The 26673-nt window shown below is 43.8% G+C and overlaps 1 protein-coding gene across 2 annotated transcripts in view; it reads right to left on the bottom strand.

Moving 5' to 3' along the window:
- NAA25 (N-alpha-acetyltransferase 25, NatB auxiliary subunit) overlaps positions 1-26673 on the bottom strand; it is a 59123-nt gene that overhangs the window by 17072 nt on the left and 15378 nt on the right. For both annotated transcript variants that reach the window (XM_066603233.1, XM_066603234.1), the window contains 14 exons: positions 21829-21936; positions 18167-18245; positions 16906-17017; positions 16229-16318; positions 14568-14737; positions 12539-12651; positions 11498-11705; positions 9921-10007; positions 9545-9725; positions 7562-7661; positions 7162-7313; positions 6317-6442; positions 2224-2467; positions 2018-2141 (listed from right to left, as the gene is read on the bottom strand). In XM_066603233.1, coding sequence (XP_066459330.1) covers positions 2018-2141; positions 2224-2467; positions 6317-6442; positions 7162-7313; positions 7562-7661; positions 9545-9725; positions 9921-10007; positions 11498-11705; positions 12539-12651; positions 14568-14737; positions 16229-16318; positions 16906-17017; positions 18167-18245; positions 21829-21936 — 1894 coding nt within the window. The remainder of the gene's footprint in view (positions 1-2017; positions 2142-2223; positions 2468-6316; positions 6443-7161; positions 7314-7561; positions 7662-9544; positions 9726-9920; positions 10008-11497; positions 11706-12538; positions 12652-14567; positions 14738-16228; positions 16319-16905; positions 17018-18166; positions 18246-21828; positions 21937-26673) is intronic.

The following is a 26673-nucleotide window of genomic DNA, read 5'->3' as shown; positions in this document are numbered from 1 at the left end:
TACAACTGGACAATCCCTTTAAAACACAGACTTGCAGAAGACAAATAAAGCGAGACATAGCACTGCCCAACTAATTATTGGTGAAGTCGTCCTATTTAGACGGCTGTACGTTGCTTGTTTATTCCATGGACGGCACAGGGCCTCATAATAGCCTACAGGATATTCACACAGATCGATGGTCCGTGTGAAGGAAAAACTAAAATCATTATGTCTTCTACTCCTCCATTTTCAAGGACCAGAATCGCATACCCAAAGAGGGAAGACCGTGGCCATTAAACAGCTTGCAAACGGATGTGCACACATCTTAAGAAACTTGACTCAACTTCGGATTTCTCAACTAGAAATACAAATGTATGCCAGTTGGCAGAGATTTGTGCTATCATTTACACCAGTTTCTGGTATAAAGGATAGTACATTTGTCCATAGCAGGCCTCATCCTTTTCATTCACTACCAAATTAAAACACCCCCCCTTTTAAACAAGTGGTGAGGCCAGCATAAAACTAGGGAAAAAAGACCTACATTTCTGTGCAAATGTGTCGTGCACCAAAAATTGTTAATTTTCTCTGCTTTGTTTTTGGATTCCAGAAGAAAAAAAAGTTTCTTTTCCTACATTTTAATAGTTCAGTAAGACAACAAACAAGCCCCTTCAACTCACCGCAGAGGTGACAGGTCAGCTGATCTTTCCTGGAACTGTGTAGACTCATCATTGCATTAATCCCTTTATAAAAGATCCTTTAACAGTGAACAACTCTTCAAACCATACAATGCCTGCCCAAACACTGTTGTGCACGGGGCCTATTAACCGCTACATTCCAAAAGCCAACTTTATAACGTGCAATAGGTGGGTGGTGGCATTGTAAAGGTACCATATCCATTACAGAGAATGGATCACCTATATTTTTTTTTTAGTAAAACAAGTAATTATTTTCTCCTATTCGGTTTGGATTTTCTGATTGTAGATTTTTTATTTCATTTTCTGTACATGTTAGCAGCATTCAGACACATATTTTACTACGGCCACATGGACCACAGGACCCTGCAGTCTGGAGGGGAGTGACTTCTAGGTCAGAATTTTCTAGACAAGATCTGTGACCTGTGCAGAGGTCATTGTGCAGGGAGAACTCGAACCATCACTGAATTGTGGATCAGGACTTAAGTACCGTATTTTTCGCTTTATAAGATGCACTCTTCTCTCCCCCTCAAAGTGGGGGGTAAAAGTAGCTGCATCTTATAAAGGGATTGTGCCAAAATAAGTTGCATCGCCATTTGTTTGCGAGATCGTATTAACTAAATCACGGTCGCGCAGACAAACTCACGATCAAATGTGCGATCAGTTAGCAGTTCTTTCCCTTCCCCCACTGCCGCCCCATTCGTACCGCTGATTGGTGGTCAGCGCTGGTGGGAACTGCTGCCGCTTCCCCGCCTCCACCAATCGGCTTCTTCCCCTCCTCATGCCGAACAAACGCCACTGTGACACGGGGCTCCGGTGTTTCAGACTTCCGCTGCGCCTTCTGCTCCATCACCCGGCACTATCCCCTGTACTGTCACTGGGCGAGTTCTAAATATTTTTTTTCCTCTTTTCCCACTCTAAAATGGGGGTGCGTCTTATCAAGCGAAAAATACGGTATAAAGGTTACTTTTCTTTGCAATCCTGCGTATGATAAAGAAATGATTGCTGAGAAGGGATGTCTATGGAAAAGGAAGTGACAGATTTTATCGTAATATAATGACATGCAAAGTAAAATTAAAAATGAACACCAAAGAGTCTTAAAGAGACAGTCACCTACTTTTACCCCTATAAACTGAGCTTATAGGCTAAAAGTGGGTGACCCGCCAAGTCCAGTGATATAAGTTTTATACTTCCCTTCCCCGTCGTTCCCCCAGTGTCAGCGCTGGAACCACCACTCAGTGCATTGAGCAGAGCTGCAAAGTAGGCTTCCGATTATACAATTAGATCGGCTGTACAATGGACAACAAACACCACCACCGATTCACATGAGTAGAAAGAATTCTTACCCAAACCAAAAGTGTCCAATTCATAAATATCATTCATGAGCTGGAATGCCTCTTTCTGACACTGACAGCTGCCACTCCCCAAGAACCCTGCAAGCCGAGAGGATGGAGGTCCAAGAAAAGGATACTGCATTTAAAAGAACAGATATTAGTGTTGCAATGTAACAAAAGGAATTTAGCATTTTATTTGTAAGGAATCATTTCTGTACCTTAATCATCCGCTCATTAAATTGTTTTGCTGAATCCAATGTCTCTTCGTACTGTCGTATCAAATTTCGGACAGTACCAATTTTGGATGAGACTCCATTTTCTGTAGCCTTTTCTGAATTCTTTGGTTCACTTGTATGATTAAGAGTAGTCAGTCCACTAACCAACCTTAAGGTCAGTGATCGGATGAGCAGCCAAATCTGCTCTTCCTCCAGTGACAGCTGCCTATGTTCTACTGATATGTCTCTAAAGAAGAAGAGAAGGAGAGTACAAGGATGACATGCTATATAGTAAAACGCAACTTGACAGACTATAAATTAGCAGCACTTGTTTACCTATAAGGTCTCATTCCACGGGTGGATCGGAATCTACATGTGGGAGCCCGCAGCGGAATAGGACTCTGCCCACTGCGGAGGACACTGCTTACCTGTCCGGGTCTTCAATGTGCATGTGTCCGAAAGCGTCAGCCAGTATACATGCATAGTTGAGATTTTTTTTTTTTTTAAATATCCTGCTTTTCCACGGAATCTGCGGCCCGTCCGCCCGCGTATCGGACGGCTTCCATTGACGTCAATAAAAGCAGTCTGTGGCAGAACCGCAGGAAAAAGGAACATGCTGCAATTTGTTTTCCAGGCCAAAAGGCCCCCCAAACAATTCTGCATGCCTTAATTCAGCTGCGGAGGCCCATGTCTTCCTATGGGCACCTTGAACTATGGATCATCCGCAATTCAAATTTGTGCGTGGACATTAGGCCATAGGGAACGTTCATACATTGCAACATTTTTGCAATGAACCTGCCATGTCTGGATTTCTGCAGGCCCTAATCACATGAATTGGACAATTGCAGAACTTTCTGTAATAAATCTGGTGCATGTGAATATACCCTACATGTTCTAACTCAAATCTCCAAAGTAGATGTGCTACCAAACATCAAAAGAAAACAGTGTCAAACTTTAACCTTTAAAGAGGTCACCCTTTTATTTAGTCCTCCCCCCTTCCCAACCCATGTTTATCCTCTCCATTTCCCCCCCAAAATCATAACTCTTATTTTTCTATTGGCCTAGCTGTTTGAGGACTTGTTTTTGTGAGAGGAGTTGTGTTTTTCAATGGTACTATTTAATGAACCATTTAAATATATTGAAAAACTAAACAATTTTACGTGGAGAGAAATGGAAAAAGAAGAAACGCAATGCAACCATGGATTTTCTATAGGTAAGTTCGTGCTTTGTTTTAACTTTTACCTTTTTTAAAAAAAATAAAACGTCTAATAATTTTTGCATTTCTTTTTGAAGTCTTGAACCTGCGATCATTTGATTCAATCACAGAGAACGGCCAGATACTTACTGTTACAAAAGGGCAGATAGCTGCATCCCCTCAACACACAGGCTGCTAAACTGCCAAATGAGGGAGCTAATTACACCTGTGCTGGACACCGATGAGACAGCCTCTTAATATAGGAGGGGTGGCTTTGTGCTGTATACTCCTACACAGAGTAGATACAAAGTGGCAGACCTTCTGATACATGTAGTGCACCACACAGACTAGCAACCTATTAACGACGCCATAATTAGATACTAATATAATTGTATCACAGAAAGGAAAATATAAAATCAAACAATCACAGAGAACGACCAGATACGTACTGATACAAGAGGGCAGTTATCTGACCTCTTCTGTGATACAATTATATTAGTGTAGGTACTCACAAGGCGCGAGGAGCCTTGTCGTTCGGCTTGTAAGCTAAGGTTTTTGGCCAAAATCCAACTAATACCTCACATTTATTATCTATTATTCACATGCAGTGCGGCTTTTAAAACGCCAAGGGAGCCCAGGGTGGCAGTACCAATGTGGTTCACTTTTTGAGGTGCAGGGCAGCCCGCCGAACTATTATGGTGTCATTAATAGGTTGCTGGTCTGCATGGTGAACTATATGTATCAGAAGGTCTAGCGCTCTGTATCTACTCTGTGTGGGAGTATACGCCGAGCAGCTAACCCCTCTATATTAAGAGGCTGTGTGAGTGGCTGTCTCATCGGTGTCCTGCACAGGTGTAACTGGCTCCCTCATTTGGCTGTTTAGCCTGCATGTTGGGGGGGATGCGGCTATCTGCCCTCTTGTATCAGTATCTGGCCGTTCTCAGTGATGGTTTGATTTTATATTTTCCCTTCTGTGATACAATTCTATCATTTGATTGATTATGTAACTGCGTTCTGGTAGGACGTCTATCAAGATGTGCCACAGGCATGTCTTTATAGGCAATCAGTCATGATGGCAGCCATGGAGGCCTTTAGAAGGCCCCAGGCTGTCATGGCAACCAAACAGAACCTGAAGATCTCATCGAGAAAGCCGTTCAGGAGCCGCGAACATCGTTTGGTATATTTAAATGCCACTGTGAACAGCTGACAGCCGTTCACAGCTGTCAAAGACAGCCAGCATCCGCCATGCATAGAGCGAGATCGGAAAACGCTCCCGTCCCATACAAATCCCGGACGCCCAGGAGATAAAATTTACACCCTGGGAGGGTTTAATGGAAAAACATCCTTATGTACACCTTGCATTTTGTTATATTTTTATTGGTCTCATTGCTAACATTTTCCATGCGTACTAACTTGATAAATCCGTTAGATAATGGCGATCACGTGACCGGTGACCACACACCGCAGCCCTGGGTTACTGCTTCAGGCTCTCGGCTACCTTTAGTAATTTTAAATTTCCCAGGCCATCCTTAGCTTCTGTGCTTATGTCAGCCATTTTGCAGACAGGCGCATGCGCCGAAGTTAGGGAAAGGTCCGCAGATAAAGATCCCATCGGGGGACATCGCCGGAGGCCTTAGGTAAGTAACTTCACCTCTCCATACAGAACGGATACGTGACGGAAGGTGAAATGTTAACTTTTTTTAACTTTTACGTGATCGCCGTTATCCATTGGATAGCGACGATAACGTGACCAGGGACCGCGTGATTTACCCCGTGAAATCTCTAGGCTCTCGGCTACGTTAGTAACCAGGAGATTTTAAATTATCCAGGCAATCCGTGGCTTTTGCACATGCTTCCACCATTTTGGCGACGGGGCATTCGCAGAAGCCTGAGCAGGGTCTGCAGATAAATCCGGAGGCCTTAGGTACGGAGTTTCATCCTTCCTCACGGATACGATACGTGAGGGGAGATGAAACGTAAGCTTTTTTAACTTAAAAATTTTAATTTTTTTAAAACTTGAAATGGTTATCCATTGGATAACAGTGATTACGTCACCAGGAACCGCATACAGCGGTCCCCGGTGACATCTCTCTGGTCCTGGCTACACATGATACCCAGAAGCAGAGGGATTTTAAATTTCCCGGTGCTCCAGCCCCTCTGTGCACGCGCCCAATGTATGACGTCAGGAGCGCATGCGCAGGAGGGAACGTCAGGTCCTGGAAGACCGGGACAGCGTGGAGGACAGGGGGGGGGGGGGGGGGGGTGAGTAGTTTCACCTTCCCTCATGGATCCGATCCATGATGGGAGGTGAAACTTTAATTCACTTTTTTTTTTTTTTAACTTTTCTGTGATCGCCGCTACCCATTGGATACTGGCGACCGCGGTACCCGGTGACATCTCCTGTTTCCCGGCTACCTTCAGTAGTCGGGAACCAGGTGACTTCAAATGTCCCATAACTATCTCCTCTTCTGCGCATGCGCCATTTTTCCTTAGGCGCACATGCGCAGAAGACACCAGAGGGTCTGTTCCAGACCAGCTCATCAGGGGACATCACGGAGGATGGGGTGAGTAGTTTCAGCCTCCCTTATGGATGCAATCCATGAGGGGAGCTGAAACTAAATAAAAAGTGTAAAAAAAAATAAAAAGAAAAAAAAAGTTACTTCACCGGAGGGTGAGGGTCCCGCGGCCCTTCCCCATGACAGCTCCATGTTGTTGACTACTTCTGGGAACCGACAGCATGTAGCTGTCATGTCCTCTGCCCACGGGGCTTTAAATTCTCAGAGGATGCACATTTTTACGTCCTCTAGGATTAAAGCCCACTTAGCTAGGACGTAAAAACACTATGGGTCCGTCACTAAGGGGCTAAGCAGATATTCAGCAGTGGTAAATGAAAATATTTACCTGTCTTTTGAATCCCAGTTAAAAAGCACAGTCAGGTCCCTGTTATCCTGAAGGTCCTTCCATGGAATGTCATCCTCCTCCGGGCTCAGACTCATGGACTTTATGTTTTCTTCTAGGCTAGTGGAACTGAAAGAATGACAGAAACAAAACAGTTATTTAGCAAATTAATACAAAAAGACACACAACATCAATTCAAGAAAAGGAGGGCAGAGGAAAAAAAATAAATGTTATATCTAACTAAATGCGGCTTCTTCCACAGCATGTGCATGAATCTTTACAAGTTACATACAGATACATAATACTTTTGCAGGGCTCATTCACACGGGTGTAGATACGCTCCGTATTATGCGCCCATTTTAATTTTTGCATAATACAGTGTGCTGAACCCCTATTGATTTACATTGGGGTATTCAGATCTGCATTCTTTTCAGGCGTGTGATAAAAGGGGGGGGGGGGGAAAGCATGTCCTGTTTTGGTCAGACGAAAAGAGCCTATTGAAGTCAATGGTAATGTGTAAATACGTATGATACATGAGCATTCACTTCATATTTACGCATGAAATCAGTGGACCTGCTTGCATTTATTTGGCGTGCGTGAAAAGTGCTGTTAATACACGTGCAAAGAAAAATGCAAGCGGAGACAAATACACAGGGAATATTCAGTTTCGGTTTGTGAAGAACGCTGCATATTCACACCCTGAAAACGGCACCCGCCCGTGTGAATGAGCCCTTAAAGAGTATGGTCAGTCGACTGAACATACATATTTCATCATTTACTGTGTGCCGATAAAACATGCTAGGAGTACCACACTGAGAAAGCACTATTGCTAGGAAGAAAACCCTTACATATTAGCGTCAAGTAAGAGGTCCAGTAACATTCGTTCTGTGCGGACTTGTGCAAAATGAAGTGAATTGTTCAACCGGTTTCTAAATGCAATAAATTCTGGGATTTTTTCAAAGGCTCCATATTTGTAGGCTTGTATAATATATTCTGAGGTCTGAGACAAAAACAAAACAAGAAAACAGTTCAGATATGTTAGACAAATGTAGCCATGTACGGTTCCAAAATCAGATCTACAGACAAAGAGGTATGAATCCATATCAGACATTTATGGCATATACTGTGGGTATGGTGTAAATGTCAGAGACGGGAATACACATTTAAGTGATGGGAAACGAGTGGCGAAGAAATCATATCTCAGGTCTCCAATGTCGGAGAGGGAGATTCAGCGCACAACATACTTACATCTTTCTGGTTAGAATGGAAAAATCTAAGAGCGGCATTGAAAGATTGCGATGCAGCATTGTAGTGACCCAAAGGTGCTGCAAAACGAGTCAGCAAATAGCTGTAAAGCAAGAACATTTGTTATCTTTCCATCACTGAAGTGTATACCATACCCCCCATTAGCATCACAAATGAAGCACTGTATATACCTATTGACAAAAAAGTAATGCACCAGACAGAAATGTGAACTTGCAGCAGAACTCAGCATGCAGTTACATCTCAGGCAGTTTACAGGTGTGGTGCGATTACACACCAGCTCTTCCTCCAGAGGACATAAAAGTGTTCCTCCATTGCCCAATAAGGGCTTACGCCCACGGACAGAGAGGGACATGCCCACGGTTTTACGCCGCAGGGATAAACAAAAAAGTCCTGCTGGCGATTGCGGGAAAATGTGCTTTTTACTGCGTTTTTCTGCAGCCTCCGTCAATGGTATATTGGAGACCTCCAACCACGGAAAAACACGCTAAAATATAACATGCCGCGATTTCTTTCCCGCGGCAGAATGCTGAATGTGAGGACTGAGCTATTAGGTTCAGTAGAACCCAACAGCTGCGTTAGTTCGCTGCAGAGAACGCGGCATAAATCGATCCGTGGGTATTAGCCCCAAAAAGGCTCTCAGAGGCTACGTCTGTGCTGTGTACCTCTTGTTGAGAGATCGTTGACCACTAGACGCCTCTATGACGCACGTCAAGACAGTTTGCCCAGTTAACAGACCTTGAGCTCCTCATTGGAATGAGAGAAGCAGGACGGTCATTTCAATGAATTGCCATCTAGGAAGTTCTGACCAAACTGTTAGGAGGTGCTGAAAGCAGTAGTTACATGAGGGCACAAACATGGTCAACAGGCTATGGACGGCCCGGACAGACCACCAGTAGAGAGGATAATTTGATCCACCGACAAGCAGATCCTACAATTTCGTTAGCCACCATGTAGACACAGGTGGTACCTTCATTGCAGAACCTGCCCTCTGCCCGAACTATTCCCAAGCGCATAGCAGAAGGATATTCTGTGTCACAGCGCCTATTATGCCCTGCCATTAACCCTCCAACACCATTGCCTCTGTTTGCAGTGGTGTTGTGAATGAGAAATCTGGATTGCTACAGGCTGGAACCGTATAGTCTTTAGTGTCGAATCCAGGTTCTGTTCGGAAGGCAAAGATGGTTGTGTTCAAGTATGGAGGTCTCATGCTGAGCGGTTCATTTCCTGCCTTTGCTGTGGAGTGACACACTGCCCCAACTGCTGGTGCGATGATCTAGGGAGTCCTTGCCTATGACAGTCGAACATTCCTAGCAGTAATCAAGGGACACAATAAGTGTTCGTCTCATGGCAGGGCCTTCAACAGCTGGAACGGCAGCTTCGGCAACCTATGAGAGTGCAGGATGTAGAGGCCGTGTTGCAACATCTATGGGCAACATACAGAGCTGGTATGCCTCCATGTATGACCATATCTCATTGTGTATCCAGAATAGAAGCGACCCAACAGGGTACTTGAGTCTCCTTTGAATAGTCCAGTTTTCCCCAATAAACTTATACTTTCGCTTTGATATTGTAATCACTTACATAGATCATCATTACATTCACACCTTTCATTCCATTCCGACAACTTCTTGTTGAATTATGTTTTTTTTTGTCAATGAGCATTATTGAAGTCAAAGATCTCCCACACAAATTAGGTATCTATACATATGCAATGCTAAAATGACTAATAAGATCAAACTAAGTAAACCTACAGCATGCACTATGCTGTGAGCATAATATCCTTCACTCAATATCTATGGCCCCAGAAAATGAAATCTTGCAGTGAATGCACTTGTGGGAAAGAATTCTCCCCATAAGAGGTAGGGATGAGATTGCCTAGCTCCGGACGACAGGTCCACATTCCAGTGCAGAATTGCACAAATGTATGAAACAAAGACATGAGAAATGCTACATTGGACAACTCACCCAATTGTGTCATGCTGTATGTGTTTAGCATCAAGGCTTCCGTATAGTTCCATTGCTGGCTCAAATGCACCCAGTGTGCAGTATATGCGAATAAGCAGCAGTTTAAATTGAGCATTTGAAGAGCTGTTACTTAAACCTTCTTCCAAAAGAGCAAGACACTGCCATACAGCCCAGTCGTCACCTGTACAACGACAAAATTGGGGAAAGAACAAGTGAAACAAAAAAAATAAATAAAAATATATATCTATCTCACTGGCTTTGTCTAGTTTAAGATATCTTGCATTTAGCATGATCAAAGCAGAAATGTTCACTTTAGTGAAATAGAAGCCATTACTTAACAATGCTCCCTATGACATGCAGAAAGGGGTGTACTTGCCATCATGCCACAGATCCAGCATCATGTGCGCTCCTATTAAACAGTAGTAGTCAGAAAATTGTAGCTCCGTCTTCAGGCATGATTTTCCTGTGGATAAAGTAGTATAACAATGAGGCATGGACATATACAGAGAGCTGCGTTGTGTTATTACATTATATCCCTGGACGTTATGAAACATTTTCCAGTAAAGACATTTACATATTCGTGTGATCCTGAGTAAATGTTAAAACAAAACATTTTGCCAAATGTTACAACTAGAGATGAGCGAGCATACTCGTCCGAGCTTGATGCTCGTTCGAGTATTAGGGTGCTCGAGATGCTCGTTACTCGAGACGAGCACCACGCGGTACTCGTCTCGATTAAACGAGCACTGACCATTGAATTCAATGGAGCCGGCAATACAGCCGGCTCCACTGAAAGCAATGGGCTGCCGGCGATCGCGGGATGAATTGTCGGGAAGGGCTTAAATATATAAGCCCTTCCCTGCAATTCATCCAGAAATGTGTAAAAATAAAAAAAATATATATACTCACCTTGTCCCGGCAGACGGAGTTCAGCGCAGCCGGCCTGCAGTGGGTGTGAGTCAGATATGCCCCTGATTGGCTCAGCGGTGAGCCAATCAGAGGCAGATCTCACTCACACCCATTCATGAATTCATGAATGGGTGAGTGAGTGTTGCCTCTGATTGGCTCAGCGCAGCTCTCAGCTGAATGACAGCAGTTCAGCACCACAGTGCAGGGGACAGCAGGAGAAGATGCAGCTGTGCCCCGGCAGCTGAAGGGAGGTGAGTATCTATTTTTTTTGTTTTTTAAATCACTTTTAATTCATTTCCAGGGAATGGCTTATATGTAAAGCCCTTCCCTGAAAAAGAATTCAGGTGTGCCAGCGGACCATTGTCTTCAATGGAGTCACCGGCGGCAGCAGTAGCGGCTCCATTGAAGAGAATGCCTACATTTTTATTCTTTTTTTACACTAAAATCTTTCTTTTTCAGGTAAGGGCTTATATTTTTAAGCCCTTCCCGAAAATTCATCCCGCACTCGCCGGCAGCCCATTGCTTTCAATGGAGCTGGCTGTATTGCCGGCTCCATTGAATTCAATGGGCTAACATCGTTCTTCTCTGCCACAGCTGTGGCAGAGGAGAACGATCGTTATGCTGACAGTGGGGGGGGGGGGGGGGGGGTCTCACTCTTGCCACTATTGTGGCTTAATAGTGAGACCTCGGAGCCCGAAATGCAGCCCTGCATGTTGCTCCTCGCCTGCCCTATCCATTTCTGTGTTTTTTACATGACTTTGGTGATTTGCTAAGATTTTCACAAATGAAAACCTTAGCGGAGCACCAGTCATATACAAAAATGCTCGAGTCGCCCATTGACTTCAGTGGGGTCCGTTACTCGAAACGAACTCTCGAGCATCACTGAAAGATCGACTCGAGTAATGAGCACCCGAGCATTTTGGTGCTCGCTCATCTCTAGTTACAAACTTACAATATAACATAAAAATGAGCGCAGTAGAGAGTGTAAAATACGGGATCGAAAGTACAGAGCAACTGAAAATACAGAGGACATTAAAAACTTACCAAAATGTAAACCGTGTCTGTATCTTGCAATTACTTCTCTAATCGCCTCTTGCTTCTGTGCCTTTTCCATCTTGTAGCTGAGGCCAACCAGCCTGGTGAGCTGGACCACACAGAGATGTCTCTGCATAGCCTTGATGTCTGCCGGCAATGCAAGATTGCCCTCTGTCGGAGGAGTCAGAGGCAGCGAGCCCAGCAATCTGTTTATAAACTACATTGTATGGAGATCGTTAGCAAGGTTTTAGCGCCTTAGGGATAAACCTTATTTACCATGAAACCTAATAATTTTGTGAGTGATGAAGTCATATACAAATAAAGTTTGCAGCTATATAATTTCTTGGTAATACCGTGTTTCACTGATAAGCCCTGCCTGATTTTCAGGCTAGGCTTGAAATATGAGCCATCCCCTGAAAAATAAGCCCTAGCTAAACCACATGAAAAAAAAAAAAAAACATCAATACTCACCAGGCCCGTGCCATAAATACCCCGCCTCCAGGAAGCGAGTGCTGTGATTGGATCGAGCATCAGCCAATCAGAGCCGGAACTCGATCATTTATAGCCAGTGAATGTCATCACTGAAAGGCTGTGATTGGTTCATCGAGTGCCGGCTCCGATTGGCTGAGCCAGCAGGCGCTCGTGATCCAATCACAGCACTCGCTTGCTGGAGGCGGGGTATTCAAAGCCCAGGTCACCAGAAAAAGGGTGATATGTCAGCACAGGACATGGCAGCCTGCCGCAGCACCGGAAACCAGCGCGAGGGACTCAGATGCCGCAGGCCAGGAGATTATAACACCCCTCCCCCCAAAATAAGACACTGGGCCTCTTTTGGGGTAAAAATTTATAAAAGACAGCATCTTATTTTCGGGAAAACACGGTACATATTCTCCAAATTTTCCTATTGACCAATAACTGTATGTGGTTTATTATGTGAGACAAATGTAAAAGGGAACATGTAACCAAGAACCTGAGGGCAGCGTGAATACGTGACAGACATGCAGCATAGCAACAGTTATTGTACAAAGTTATTAAGAATTCTTTACTTACACTTGAGTGCTGACTGGAAGAAAGAAGATCCACAAAAACCTTAAGATCTGTAAAACAACAAGGCTTGTCCCCAAACTTCAGGAAATACTGAAACATCAGATCCTCGGGTTCTCCTGGACAGAGGGACAAAAATAAATAAATGAGCAATTATCTCCTCGTTCTAATAAGCTGCCTGCAACACATGGAATGTATCAGGTTCCTTCTAGTAAACAAGATATGGCCACAAGGGACTTGTCTGCTGTGGAATTTATAGTAGAACGTCACCCACATGCTGCAGGAAACAAGCGGCCTAAAATCTACAGCTGAATTAGCCTGCGGGCGCATTTTAAAAATCACTTTTTTACAGAAGATTTCACATTTGGCAATGCATAGGGTGAAATCTGCAGCAAACCAGCAGCAACTACACTATGCATCCCGAAATAATAAAAAACACATCATTTGGTGTGGTTCTAGGTGCTGCAGGTATGATGTGCAATCTCCAGACTGGATCTATTCACAAGATGCAAACAAATCACAGCAAAACAGCAACATTTTCACTCAACTTCATGGTAATAAACCACTACTTGAAAGCACCATGTGAATGGACTTCAAATTAACCCCTTAGTGACCAAGCCTGTTTGCGCCTTAATGACCAGGCCAAATTTTGGAAATCTGACGTGTGTCACTTTAACATGGAATAACTCTGTAAAAGGTTTTGCATATCCAAGTAATTCTAACATTGTTTTTTCGCCACATGTTGTACTTCATCTAGGTGGTAAAAATAGATCGATCGAATTTGTGTATATTTTTTATAGCGTCAAAATTGGAAAAATGTTGAAAAAAAAAAAATTGCCAGTTTTTCATTTTCAACTAAAATATCTCGAATATGTGCAAACATAATATAGACATTTTTGATAAGATATATAATTTCAATGTGTTTACTTTATTCTAGACAAACATTGGAAAAACTTAACTTTTTAACCATTTAGGAGACGTACAAATTTAACAATTATTAACATTTTGAGGTAATGCATTCACTGAGGGGTGTCAGGAAGTAATGCACTTTAGAGGAGAAAAAAATAAACTTTCAAGATTTTGCAAATATGTCATTTTAAAGAAGGGATTTTTTTTTCTATAAATGTACATGAAAATGAGGATTTGCACCCCAAAATGGATACCCGTTTGTCCTGTGTTCAGAAACATTCCCATTGTGGCCCTAATCTTCTGTCTGGATGCGCAACAGGGCGCAAAATAAAAGGAGCAGCCAGTGGTTTTCAGAACAGACATTTTGCTTGAAGGTGTTTCAGGCCGCATAGCCCACTGGTAGAGCCCTTGACCCTCTACAAATGAACCCATTTTGAAAACTAGACCTCTTGACGAATTCAACTAGGGGTGTACTGGGCATTTTGGCCCGACGGTTTTTAAATGAATTGAAGCAAAGCAGAAAGAAAAAAATTACGATTTTCGTTTTTTTTGTTGGCAATTGTGTTATTTTAAAAAGTTTTTTTTTTGTACAGCACACATATGAATGAAGACATGCACCCCAAAATAAAAGGAGCAGACCGAACTCCAATTGGAGCATTTAAATGCCACTGTCAGAGTTAAGAGCTGTGATCAGCGGCACAGCTGGTCAGCGCTGTTGCAAGCGGGTGTCGGCTGTAAGAGACAGCCCGCGTCCGCATTATATAGAGCAGGTTCGACCCCCAATCCCACTCCAAACCTCCATGATGTATCCATGTCCTGGAGCCTTAAGGGTTATTCAATGTAAACATTCCAGGACTGCTGAGCCTTGTAGTATGTATGGGACAGATTATGCTGAGCCTACTGAGGGATTTATGACGGACAACACATCAGAGGCCTTCTGCAGTGACAGGACAAATGTCTCATTTGTAAGTGAGCAAAACCCAGTGATGTTAGTGTTGATGATGCTATACTACTGGCTCCTAGGTTTGTGCAAAAAGAATGTGCAAGCTTGAATGGGTCTTAAGCCATTTAGTGAACTAAATCAAAAATCAACAAAACTAGATGTGGCTTTGGGCTGTTCACTTACCAAGTTTGTATTCATCATTATATCCCCTCTGCCTTAGTCGACGAATCAGCTCAAGTTTGGCCAAATATGGCCCACGAAGAGGGCGAAGATTCTTTGAATCTGCTTCTATCTGTTCTTCTATGAATCTAACAGTCTGTTCGATAGCGTAATCGAGATTGCCTTCTAACGACCTGCAGTTAAGACAAGTATGATCATTCACCAGACCGAAGTACCTCAAAATTTAACTTTAAGGCCTCATGTCCACGGGGAAAATCAGATCCGCTGCAGATTCTCCATGTAGAATCTGCAGCGGGTCCCTCCTGCCCCGCGGCCATGAGCGCTGAAAATAAGAATTTAAAAGCATTTGCCCATCCGGCGCGGGCGGGGAAAGCCTTCTCTTCCTCACGTCCGGATCTTCTTTTCCGGCCGGCGGATGAATTCGTCACGCCGGCAGCGCGTCAGCGACGTGCCGCGCGCATGCGCCGGGCACATCCGCCGAGCCGAAGCAAGAAAGATCCGGCCGTGAGGAAGAGAAGGCTTTCCCCGCCCGCTCCGGTTGAGTAATTCTTTTAAATTCCTATTTTAGGTCTCCCGCGGATCCGGACGGCTTCCATAGGCTTCAATCCGCTTCAATCCGCTGCGGATTTTAACTCTTCTCCTGCCCGCGGATCCGCACCCCAGAGGGATGCATTGACCACCCGCGGGGTAGATAAATACCCACGGATCGTCAATAAAAGGGATTTAAAAAAAAAAAAGGAGCATGAAAAAATCTGGACCATGCTCCATTTTCGTGCGGGTCTCCCGCGGGGTCGGCTCCCGCGGGCTTCTATTGAAGCCTATGGAAGCCGTCCGGATCCGCGGGAGACCTAAAATAGGAATTTAAAAGAATTTACCCATCCGGAGCGGACCGGGAAGGTCTTCTATTCCTCACGGCCGGATCTTTCTTGCTACGGCTCGGCGGATGTGCCCGGCGCATGCGCGCGGCACGCCGACGACGTGCCGAGTTCATCCGCCGGCCGAAAAAGAAGATCCGGCCGTGAGGAAGAGAAGACTTTCCCGAACCGCTCCGGATGGGTAAATTCTTTTAAATTCCTATTTTCAGCGCTCATGTCCGCGGGGCAGGAGGGACCCGCTGCAGATTCTCCATGGAGAATCCGTAGCGGGCCTGATTTTCCCCGTGGACATGAGGCCTAAGGGTTTGTTCACGAAGCAGAAAAGAGTGGCCAAGGGCTGGCACAAAATAAACTAATCACTACTAGCTGGTCAGGGGTCCTCAAGGTCCAACGCAGCCACTCCAGCACCCGCAGGTCCAGTCCAGGAAGTTGCAGCAGTCACAAACCATTCATAATTCTGCAGCCAATCACTGGCCTCAGTGGTCATGTCAGCAGTAATCACATGAATTACGTCCATGTCATGTGACCACTGCAGCAACTTTCTGCCCCAGAGATAGGGAAGAAAGAGGGCGTCTGACTGAGGATTAGTGCTTCTTTTGTTATTCTGTACCATCCCAGGCCCTCAGACACATTTTGGAAAACTTGACATGAGCGCTGCATATTTGCGGGACAAACTATGATTTTTTGCGTGCACATCAAAGTATTTTGCTGTTTTTTTTAATATAATTCCTGCTGTTAGATTCCGTTCTTAAACGCTAGGACAACCCCTCCACACATTCAGGGACTTACATCGGGCCGTCTGCAGGTGGCGCCCAAGCCTCATCAATAAGATGAAACACAGAATCAAAGTAGGACAGATAGAACTGCCAGTCATCTGAGCTGAAAAGAAAGAAGAGCAAAATAATGAAAGATTGTGGGACAAATTATACCAGTCTACTTATTTTCTTTAAAATAGAACATTTTTAAAGCACAATTCTCAGGAAGTTCTCATGTAGCTCACTGAAGCACAAGTTACATTTTTTAATTCTTCAAACTTTAAAGGCGTATTCCCACCTTATAGGTTTATGGCATATTCACAAGACGTGCAACAAACATCCAACAGGTGAGGGTCCCAGATATGGGACCTAAGAGGTCCTCTGTCCCACGCTGCAGGACACAGTTTCCTTAACTCCCATTCACTTCTATGAGAGATATGGAGACCGTGTTGTACAGCGAGCTTGGTTATTTTCATAATCCCATCCACCTCTGCATTCAGTAGCAGCCTGGATGCTGCCTCACCAGTCGGGACAGGGATTGGTGATATACCGTAGATACCCTGTGGGTATGCAATAAGTGTCTAAGATGGGAATATAGCTTTAGATACAGTGGTAGTCAAACGTTTCTCTTATGTAACCGTTCGCCTCATCATATAATAGAATACAGGCTTAATGCTCAGACATAAGCAAGCAGGTAAAGCAAGGACTCACTTTAGCAATAGAAGTCTTTTGGAGAGTGCATTGCATTCAGGCCACCTGCTCAGCTTCTTGTACATGGCCATACACTTATTCTCTCGACTCTGCAGCTCACTGGTCAACTTTTCTGGGCATTAAATCACACATGATACAACTTTTAGGTATTTTTTATAAAGCCATACACTTTTTTTATATAGTTAATTCAGAGACAGAATACAGAACACTTAGTAAATAGGGAAAAGGATATCATTTTGTAACTCGTGGGGTACCAGTTTCAAAGTTTAACAAAGCTGCAGGGCATCATATATCATATGAGGGGTAGATCATCTCTCATATAACCCATTCATATAACAGAAGTCTCTCCTATAGTATATGTCAAAACAGAAGACAAACAAACTGGAGTGCAGTACTTGTAATAATACATTTATTAAATGTGAAGAAGTCATATATCCAGTAAAGGTTTACAAGTCCTGCACTAAGGTTGCTTTTTCTTCTGTTTGATATATTTCATTTTCAAAGTGCAGAACTACAATAAACAAGGCTGGGATCAATAAGGCCTCCTTCAAACGGGCGACAGCACATCGCTGCGAGAAAATCACTGCCATTCATCGAGCACTTGCTGCGATTGGCTAAGTGTCAGCCAATCACAGCCAGCGCTCGTCTAAGGTGATGTTTGTTTTTTTTTCTGGCAGTTAGGGCTTAGATTATAGCTTTGACAGTAGCATTTGCTACGGTCAAAGTTGCATCGCATGCAAACCGCGTTTTCATGTGATGCAAGAGAGAGGAAGGCTCCATAGGGAAACATGGGCTTCAAAACCTCGCGTGTCGAGGGCATATCGCCGGATCTGCGAGGTTTGTGTGTCGTTTTGTAGCATGCTACAAAACATCTCATGTGTGAAGGAACCGATAGGAAACCATAGGCTTCACATACATGCGATTTGTAGCATTGTAGCAATGCTACAAAATTGCGCGACTTTGTCGCCCGTGTGAAGGAGGCCTAAGACCTCATGGTTCCACAAAAGGGTTAATAAAATATGTAGACCATATGGCCGCCATAGTAAAAAAAGACGAGACACATTTATACACAGACAGATCTATAAGGGTCTGGAAAAGTGGCACAGTTTTTATAATGGACACCAACACAATGGATTTGCACCCAAGCCATCAAGACATGATTTAAGAGTAGACTTTAAACAAAAATATTGCAATATCGGTTTAGTTTGTGTAATTACACACATATATACACAAGCGTTTTAGGCAAGTGATTGATACGTACCACCAAGTTTTCCTCTGATGACCTCTAGGGCTTCCTCATGCTTTCCCAGACGCTCTAATATCATGTAGTACAATTCAACCTATAAAAGTTTACACATTCCGTTTTTCATTAATATCTTGGTAATGACATAAACTGGTCTTTAAAATTACGCAACACATATTTTGTTTCAATTTCACACCATTTTCCGGATCTCGGCTTGGACAAGGTGAATGGGAACATTCTTGTTCACACTCAGACGCTGAAATCCTGTATAGATCAAGTCCTACTTAGGCAAAGCTGCAGTTTGTTACAAGGTATCGAGTGCAGGCAATACTACGCAGGCTAAAGTCACAGCAGCACAAATCTTTCTCCTGCCTTTACTCCAGACTAATACTTCTTACCGATAAGGGTGTGTTCACATGTAGCATATTTTGCCCTTCGGAATTTGGTGCTGATCAGCACAAAATCTGCACTGTTTGGTGTGGATCTTGACTTGGTTTTTGCTGCGGACTCACAGCAGATGATATCCTTCCAACTGATGGGGTGAAGTCGGCTGCGGATCTGCAGCAAAAGCCACATCAACGGTCCGTATTTTTGCGCGGTTTTTACGCTGATTTTCTGTATCAATCCCACTACATGTGAGCACCCCCTAAAAGGTGTATTGTAATAGTCCGCAGCTGTGTGAATGCAGATGTCTACACCTTTGCCTGTAAATGTAAAGCAAACCCTTCAGTTTCAGGACAAAATTTGTTCTGGGACCAAAGGGGGCAGTTAGATTACCTGCTATTAGTCTTGTGTGCCGATTACCCTTTGTTCCGCTGGTTCCAGGTCCTGTTTTCAGCTGTCCAAAATGGCCAATGCAATCTTCACTTTACTTAATCCCCACAGTGCATTGCTAAGTGTTCATGTGATCAGTGCTGCCCAATCAGAGAGCAGTGCATAGTTTGTATTAGTAACTAGAAGATTGCAGCAGCTATCTTAGACAGCTAAAAACAGGATCCTGGACCAGTGGATCGGAGGGACATCGGCAGAGGAGAACAGCAGCAGATATCATAAATCCCCCCGCTCTGGTCCCAGAACTTAATTTTGTCCCGGGAACAGAGGGTCACTTTAAACGTTTCCATCTGCAAGCAGAAATCTAGATGACAAATCGAACCATAAAGCATATCAGCAAGCCGAATGACCTAAAGGCTACATACACCTTCACAGCCATTTTATGTAGCCTCTATGCATCTAAAATGATGCGACTTTGCAAATAGTTTGGGTTGAAAGTTTTCTACTGTTTTGTGCCTGCAAGTCATAAGTGGAACAAAGCATCACCATGGTAAATTAAAAACAGGACCTATATATTCATATAGGCAATCAAAAAGTACAGGGCAAATGGAAGTCTGTGTGAAGGAAAAGACTGTGTGGCATTTGTTATTGTAAGGGCTCCTTCACATGAACATGCGGTGACCGCGTATTCTGCGCACAGGTGTTTCATGAGAAAAACGCTGTACCAGTCTGCCATAGGTTCCCATGTTGCAGATCACACATTTTGCGTGAAATAGGCGCACAATAAATATTGCAGCATGTTCCATCTTGGCACGTATTACACGCGAAGATACACTCGTATGAGGCCGCCCTAATCTGTTACTATGAGAAAGATCTGTACTGGAGCTCTAAACATAAAAATCACATAATTGGCAACCAACACCTACTGCAAAGCTGCTTTAGTTTTCATTTTGGATGCATTGGAAAGGTAAAAAAATGGTTTAGGAAAATGGACACAGTGTTTAACTGCCCATGTTATATTTTGTCTAAGAGCTTCATTATCAGTGCTTGAGGGGTGTTGTAGGCATCACAGAAGGACAACCATTACCCCTAAGTCATGTGACCTACTTTGAGCCTTAAGGACGCAACGATTTTTTGGGGGGATTTTCATCCTCACTTTTCAAAAGCCGTAACTTTATTTTTCCATTGATATTGTTATACGAGTGCTTGTTTGTGTGACTAGCTGTAGTTTTTATTGGCACAATGTTTCGGGCACATATAATAATTAGAGATGAGCGAGCATACTCGGCCCTGCCCCTTTTTCGCTCGAGCACCGCGATTTTCGAGTACTTCCGTACTCGGGTGAAAAGATTCAGGGGGGGGGGGGCGAGAGGGAGGGCTCCCCCCTGTTCCCCGCTGCTACCCCCGCGCCGCCACGCCTCCCCCCGCCCCCCGAATCTTTTCACCTGAGTACTGAAGTACTCGAAAATCGCGGTGCTCGATCGAGTAATTACTCGAAACGAGTATACTCGCTCATCTCTAATAATAATGCATTGTTAACTTTTATAAAACATTTTTGGAGGTCAGGAAAAAAAAACAAAACAGAAAAACAACTTCCCTCTACAGTATTAATAATGCCGTATACGAGAATGAAATAACGTTTTCTGCGGGTTGGTATGACGACAACAATACCAAAAATAAATGTATATTATAATATATTTTTTTACGTTTTTTCATATAACTATTACTCCAAGGACAGAGCTCCATGATGGCTTGTTTTTTTTTTTTGCGTGAAAAGCTGAAGTTTTTACTGACTTAATAGCGGTCTACAAATATCTGACGGGCTGTCACACTGCAGAGGGATCAGCCCTATTGTCATTTGTACAAGACTAGAAGTAATGGGAGGAAACTGAAAGGGAGGAGCTACAGATTAGATATTAAATAAAAACTTTCTGACAGTGAGGGTGATCAATGAGTGGAACAGGTTACCATGGAAGGTGGTGAGTTCTCCTTCAATGAAGTGTTCAAACAAAGGCTGGACAGACATCTGTCTGGGATGATTTAGTGACTCCTGCACTGAGGAGAGGGGTTGGACCCAATAACCCTGGAGGTCCCTTCCAACTCTACCAGTCTAGGATTTATGTGTATAGAGTTTATTAGGATTTAGAAAAGTAACATTAAAAGATTAAGTTTGGCCTTCCATGACACCTGCTAATATTTGTGACTTCTATTGATTATCTTTTGAAAATAGCTTTGTTTTCCTCTGATTTTAAAGGGCATGTGCCAAGATCTAGAGTTATCCCCTATACATTAGCGCTCGGCATACGAACACTTAGCAGTTTCTGGCACAGTCATTGAAATGAATGCAGAGGCATGAATGCGCAACTTGTGCTCCATTCATGCAGGGGCCATTGGGACTCCTGTTCTCGAGATCTATGGGGTTCCCAGTGGTCGGATCTCCACCAATCATAAAAGTTATCCTGTTCCTTTATTTCCCCCATACAAACAGCCCTTACTTACATTTTCTACAGGTTTACTGTATTATCACCGTCAGGACAGTGGGCGCATAGATTACCGTAAAGAACTGTAAAAATTTTAAGCAAGTCCCTGAGAATGTCACTGTGGGATTGTTTAACCACTTCATTACTGCTGTGGCGCTGCTGCAGCAAAATTAAACATTTTCTCCAAGGTTTCCCTACAAATTATAACAGATTCCTTGGGTTCCCATGAGGATGACATATTGTTCCTTAACGACAGGATAATCACCCTTATGGTGGGTGGGGTGGGAAGTCCAAACCCCTTTAAAAGCAGTTGTCTTGTCTGAACAACCTTCAAAAAAGGGTAGTTTCTGCAGACTACAGCTGATCACAGATGGGGCACTCTGCAATCTGCTGGGCCACAGGAAGGGAGATGAAATAACAGGATCTTACCTCAGCTTCTGCTTCAATCTTATCCTCCTTTACCATTTTTTCAACCATTCTTTCAGCCAGAGGCAAAAACATCGTTTTAGAAAGTTTTTCATCTTGTGCTGAAATAGACTGCAGAGATAAATTAGATTGGAATTTAATCAGATAGTGAGAGAATATACAGTAACATTAACTCAGAAACTGAAAAAGAACTTGTCGTCACCAGGACAGACCTCTGTAGATTATGATATAGAGGGAAAGAGGCGACTGTAACCAGGGAGGGCTATAAAGTATTGGCAGGGGTGGTGGTGAAAAAAATCCCACATGTATCAATACTAAAAACAAAACAGGAAAATCCCTCTCGTCACGTTTATTTGGGGGACATAGCAGACCTTGGGTTTAGCTCCTGTCACTAGGAGACGGGCACTAAGCAAAGAAAGTCAGTCCCTCCTGCAGCCATGGATCAGTTTGTACAAAAGCAGCAGGAGGACCATTGAACACCTGAAGACGATCAATACAGTCCCTAATGTGAGAATAAACAATATAAAAGTAAAAACCAGGTCTGAGTAAGAATCCCATCTTTGAGGAAACAAAAACCCCACTACCAATGCAAGCAAAAAGTACACAACTGGGTGGGTGCCGTGTACCCCAATGAACGTGACGAGAAGGGGATTTTACAATATGCACAGGAAAACAGGAATTTTGTTCTTGTCATTGAAGGACACAGAGAGACATTCAAAAGCAGTACCCAAAGGGGTGGAGAAAAGGAAAAAGATGATGCAGACAGCCTGTCTCTCCCAGTGGGCATAAGCAAGCAACCGATTCTCCAGCTGCCCAATAATACTTCCTATGGAACAAGAAGTAACAAGGACATAATACACTAGCCATGGTCAAGGGACTGCCGGGACACATTAGGGTGGCCCAATGAGAGGGAAGATGCCCTTTTTCATTAATGGAACAGCCTACGGAAAACATATGCTCTGAATAACTGGTGGTAGATCTAATCAGTTATGTACGCCAAACAAAGATTTCTGTATGGGTAGAGACTAGAGATGAGCGAACGTACTCGGTAAGGCCGATTTCGCAATCGAGCACCGCGATTTTCGAGTACTTCACTACTCGGGTGAAAAGTACTCGGGGTCGCCGGGGGGCGGGGCGTGGAGGAGCAGGGGGTAGCAGCGCGGAACAGGTGGGAGCTCTCTCTCTCCCCCCCCCCCCCCACTCCCCTCTGCAACCCCACGCTCAACTACAGCGCCCCCGAGTACTTTCTACCCGAGTAGTGAACTACTTGAAAATCGCGGTGCTCGATTGTGAAATCGGCCTTACCGAGTACGTTCGCTCATCTCTAGTAGAGACAAACCATCTTCAGAGCGCTGAAGAACAGGTAAAAAAGGTAGAAGAGTAAAGTACTGAGTGTTCTCCAGTTTGCTCGTTACAAAAAAGGAAAGGTTGAATAAACACTGAGAACAGAGATTCCATCTGGATCTTCTCCAGAATAGTAGAACCCATGACGTGGACTGCGCTGCGCTCAACAGGTGATGGTGGCCCTGCGGCTACCTTCCCTAGATGTAGAAGATTAGGAGAGCTATGTAGAGGTCAACTCTAAGGCTGTTCGCTAATGTATGTTAAACAGCAGGAGAGATGTACCGTGGGACTTAGCCTGCCATTACGCAGATATGGCCATAGTGAGGTGTTGTTCGTATAGCTAGGCAGACCATTGTTGCAGACTGGGTCAGAATGAACAAGGTAGGTCTGTGTCTGAAGGACAGAAAAATATCAGGAAGAACCGAGCGGATGAAGCTTAGGTAGAGGATACTTGTGGGAATTGTCCCAGGTGCTGGAAGAGAAAGACTGGAAGCCCCCTAGAAGGGCAATGGTCCCAGTAGAGAGTGCACCTTTCTGGAGAAGAACAAGGGTCGCGGTGGCATTGTATCATACAGTAGGACAGCTGCCAGAAGGGAGGTTAAGGTGTGGAGAGAACGATCAGGTTGTCCGAGTCTTCAATGTCCAAGGCATGTATGCCGTATACAGGGCTGAGTTTTTTTCTTTTGTAAAAGTGTACCAAACACGCAAGTCAAGGACTGGCACTAAAAAAAACATGACGTGCCTTGAGCTTCTTTGCTTAGGTTTTCCTGCGTCTCTCAATGACACAGACGATAAATGGGGGCATCCTCAGGGATACTGGAGACACCCCAGCCAATGCATCATGTCATATTTACGCCACCTGCCAATACCCCAGTTTTTTATGTGATAATAGTGATTGTTTCGGCTCAGTTTCCAAAGTAAAAAAAAAGTGATCATAGGGTTTCATTTTCACCTAAATAAATGGTTCACCAACCCTGTGATAGACTTCTTCAGACAGTTTGGGACTGTAAGTGATTGGAGCGCCGAATTATAGACTCTTTTAAAGTGCCTTTGATATATCCAGACAGAGAATGAAGGGGGTAACTTGCAGCCACACACACCTACACACATTACGTAGAAACCGGTTGATGGCTCAACAATCGTTGAACAAACGAATGGTTGTCTGGTATACTAATATTTCACCAACATAGCCATATACATTTTAGGGTCTGCTGTAAAGAGCAGCGATCAACAAAGCATTACAATCGGTGCTTGTTCACGTCTGTTCATATGTGGCAGATACTCAGCATTATGGAGCAAATAATCACATTTATATAGTGCATCTATATTACATAAGACTTTACATTACATGCTATTGGATTCTGTCCCCACTGGGACTCACAATATGTATGATCATTAATACGATAGTTCATCTTCATAGAGTTCTCATTGGTCAGCGGTATATCTCCCAACATGGGGAGATGTAATAATAATCTTTATTTGTATAGCACCAACATATTCCGCAGCGCTTACATGGACAAAGGGAATACAGAAATAAAAAAACTACAGAACCACGGTTACATAGTAATCAGTTGATGGAAACAGTAGGGGTGAGGGTCCTGCTCCAACGAGCTTACATACTACAAGTAATGGGGTGATACAGAAGGCAAAGTGCTGGAGATGTGCACAGTGTGGTGAGGTAGAGAGTGTGGGAGGCTATACACAGACAATGGTCAGACATTAGGCCGTGTGATGGCAGAATCGTTATGACTGCAGGAGCGGTTTATGATGGCTAGCAGGGATTACAGTCAATAGGTCAGGGATATGTACAACTGACCAGTGAGCATTTTAATGCCTGCAGAAAGAGACAAGTCAGCCAACACACAAACATTTGCTTGTTTGTTGGGTGATCGTTAGCACAGTTAAGGCCCATTTACACGTAACGATTATAGCTCAAAATTTGTTCAAACAACCAAAAATGAATAATAATCATTACATATAAACGCAGGCATAGTGTACTTTTCATTTGAACGATGAATTTAAGGTGAACTTAAAATCCATTGTTTACCTACAGAGAGTTAAAGTAAACACATTTAACTCTTAATATGACGGCATTCTGTTATCTCCGCAGCATGCTTATACAAGCCTAGAGAGAACAATCGAATGCTGTTTACACAGCTCGGTGTGTGATTAATCACACGCTGGGCTTGGCAAAACGCTCCTGGAGGTCCTTTTACATGCATAATGGCCATTAAAGGGGTTGTCCCGCGGCAGCAAGTGGGTCTATACACTTCTGTATGGCCATATTAATGCACATTGTGCATTAATTATGAGCCATACAGAAGTTATAAAAAGTTTTATACTTACCTGCTCCGTTGCTAGCGTCCTCGTTCCCATGGAGCCGACTAATTTTCGCCCTCCGATGGCCAAATTAGCCGCGCTTGCGCAGTCCAGGTCTTCTCCTGTTCTCTATGGGGCTCCGTGTAGCTCCGCCCCGTCACGTGCCGATTCCAGCCAATCAGGAGGCTGGAATCGGCAATGGACCGCACAGAAGAGCTGCGGTCCACGGAGGTAGAGGATCCCGGCGGCCATCTTCACCGGTAAGTATAGAAGTCACCGGAGCGCGGGGATTAAGGTAAGCGCTCCGGTAAGCTTTCTTTAGGTCCCTGCATCGGGGTTGTCTCGCGCCGAACGGGGGGGGGGGGGGGGGGGGGGGGGTTGAAAAAAAAAAAACCCGTTTCGGCGCGGGACAACCCCTTTAACACTTTATGCAAATAGATTGCTAAATCTTTCAATCCTTTGAAAGGTTGTCTTTGCATGTAAAGGGACCTTTACCTGAGCCAACTATGGTAAAAATTCATTTTTGGGTGAACGGTTGTGCCCAATCATCTGTGCATGTAAACATGCAAAGTCCATATTGGCAGTTACAGCAGTAAACTGGCTATATGCATTCAATGATGCTGAGTGAAGAACACATGATCATTCCAGGAATGTTCTTTCAAAGAAAAAAACCCAAAAAACAAACAAACAACAACATTGTTTAAGATACAAAAATCTATTGTAAGAACGAAAAATCTTTCTTCTGACTATCGACTGAAAAATTTCAAAGTGGCCAACTTCTTTCTAGACTAAGGTCATTGGTTGGCTAAAACGATTGCTGTCTTAAATTTCATCCAAGTGTTATGGTTAAAAGATTGTATTTTGAATGTCCCTTCAAGATGAGCTGATTCTAGTTTGAACAAGCGAGTGACGTCATCGATAACTGTCAGCCTGTTTAGTCAGCCAAGTCATCGTTGAGAATCGTTCACTTCTCGTTCAGCGTTTCACATTCCTCTGTGCAACACAGAGGGGAGTGTTAATACGCAACAATAAGTGAACAAACAAACAACGATTTTTATGCTGGCTGAAATGGAGCGTCGATTGTTTGGTCGTTGGCTCACGTTTAAACCGAACAATTATAGTTTAATTTAGCTCATTTGAGCGCTAATCGTTACGTCTAAAAGCACCTTAAGGAATATGGACACC

This window comes from Eleutherodactylus coqui, chromosome 5 (genome assembly GCF_035609145.1).
Source record: "Eleutherodactylus coqui strain aEleCoq1 chromosome 5, aEleCoq1.hap1, whole genome shotgun sequence".
In the NCBI taxonomy this organism is placed as follows: Eukaryota; Metazoa; Chordata; class Amphibia; order Anura; family Eleutherodactylidae; genus Eleutherodactylus; species Eleutherodactylus coqui.
This window is presented reverse-complemented; position numbering and strand designations above follow the sequence as displayed.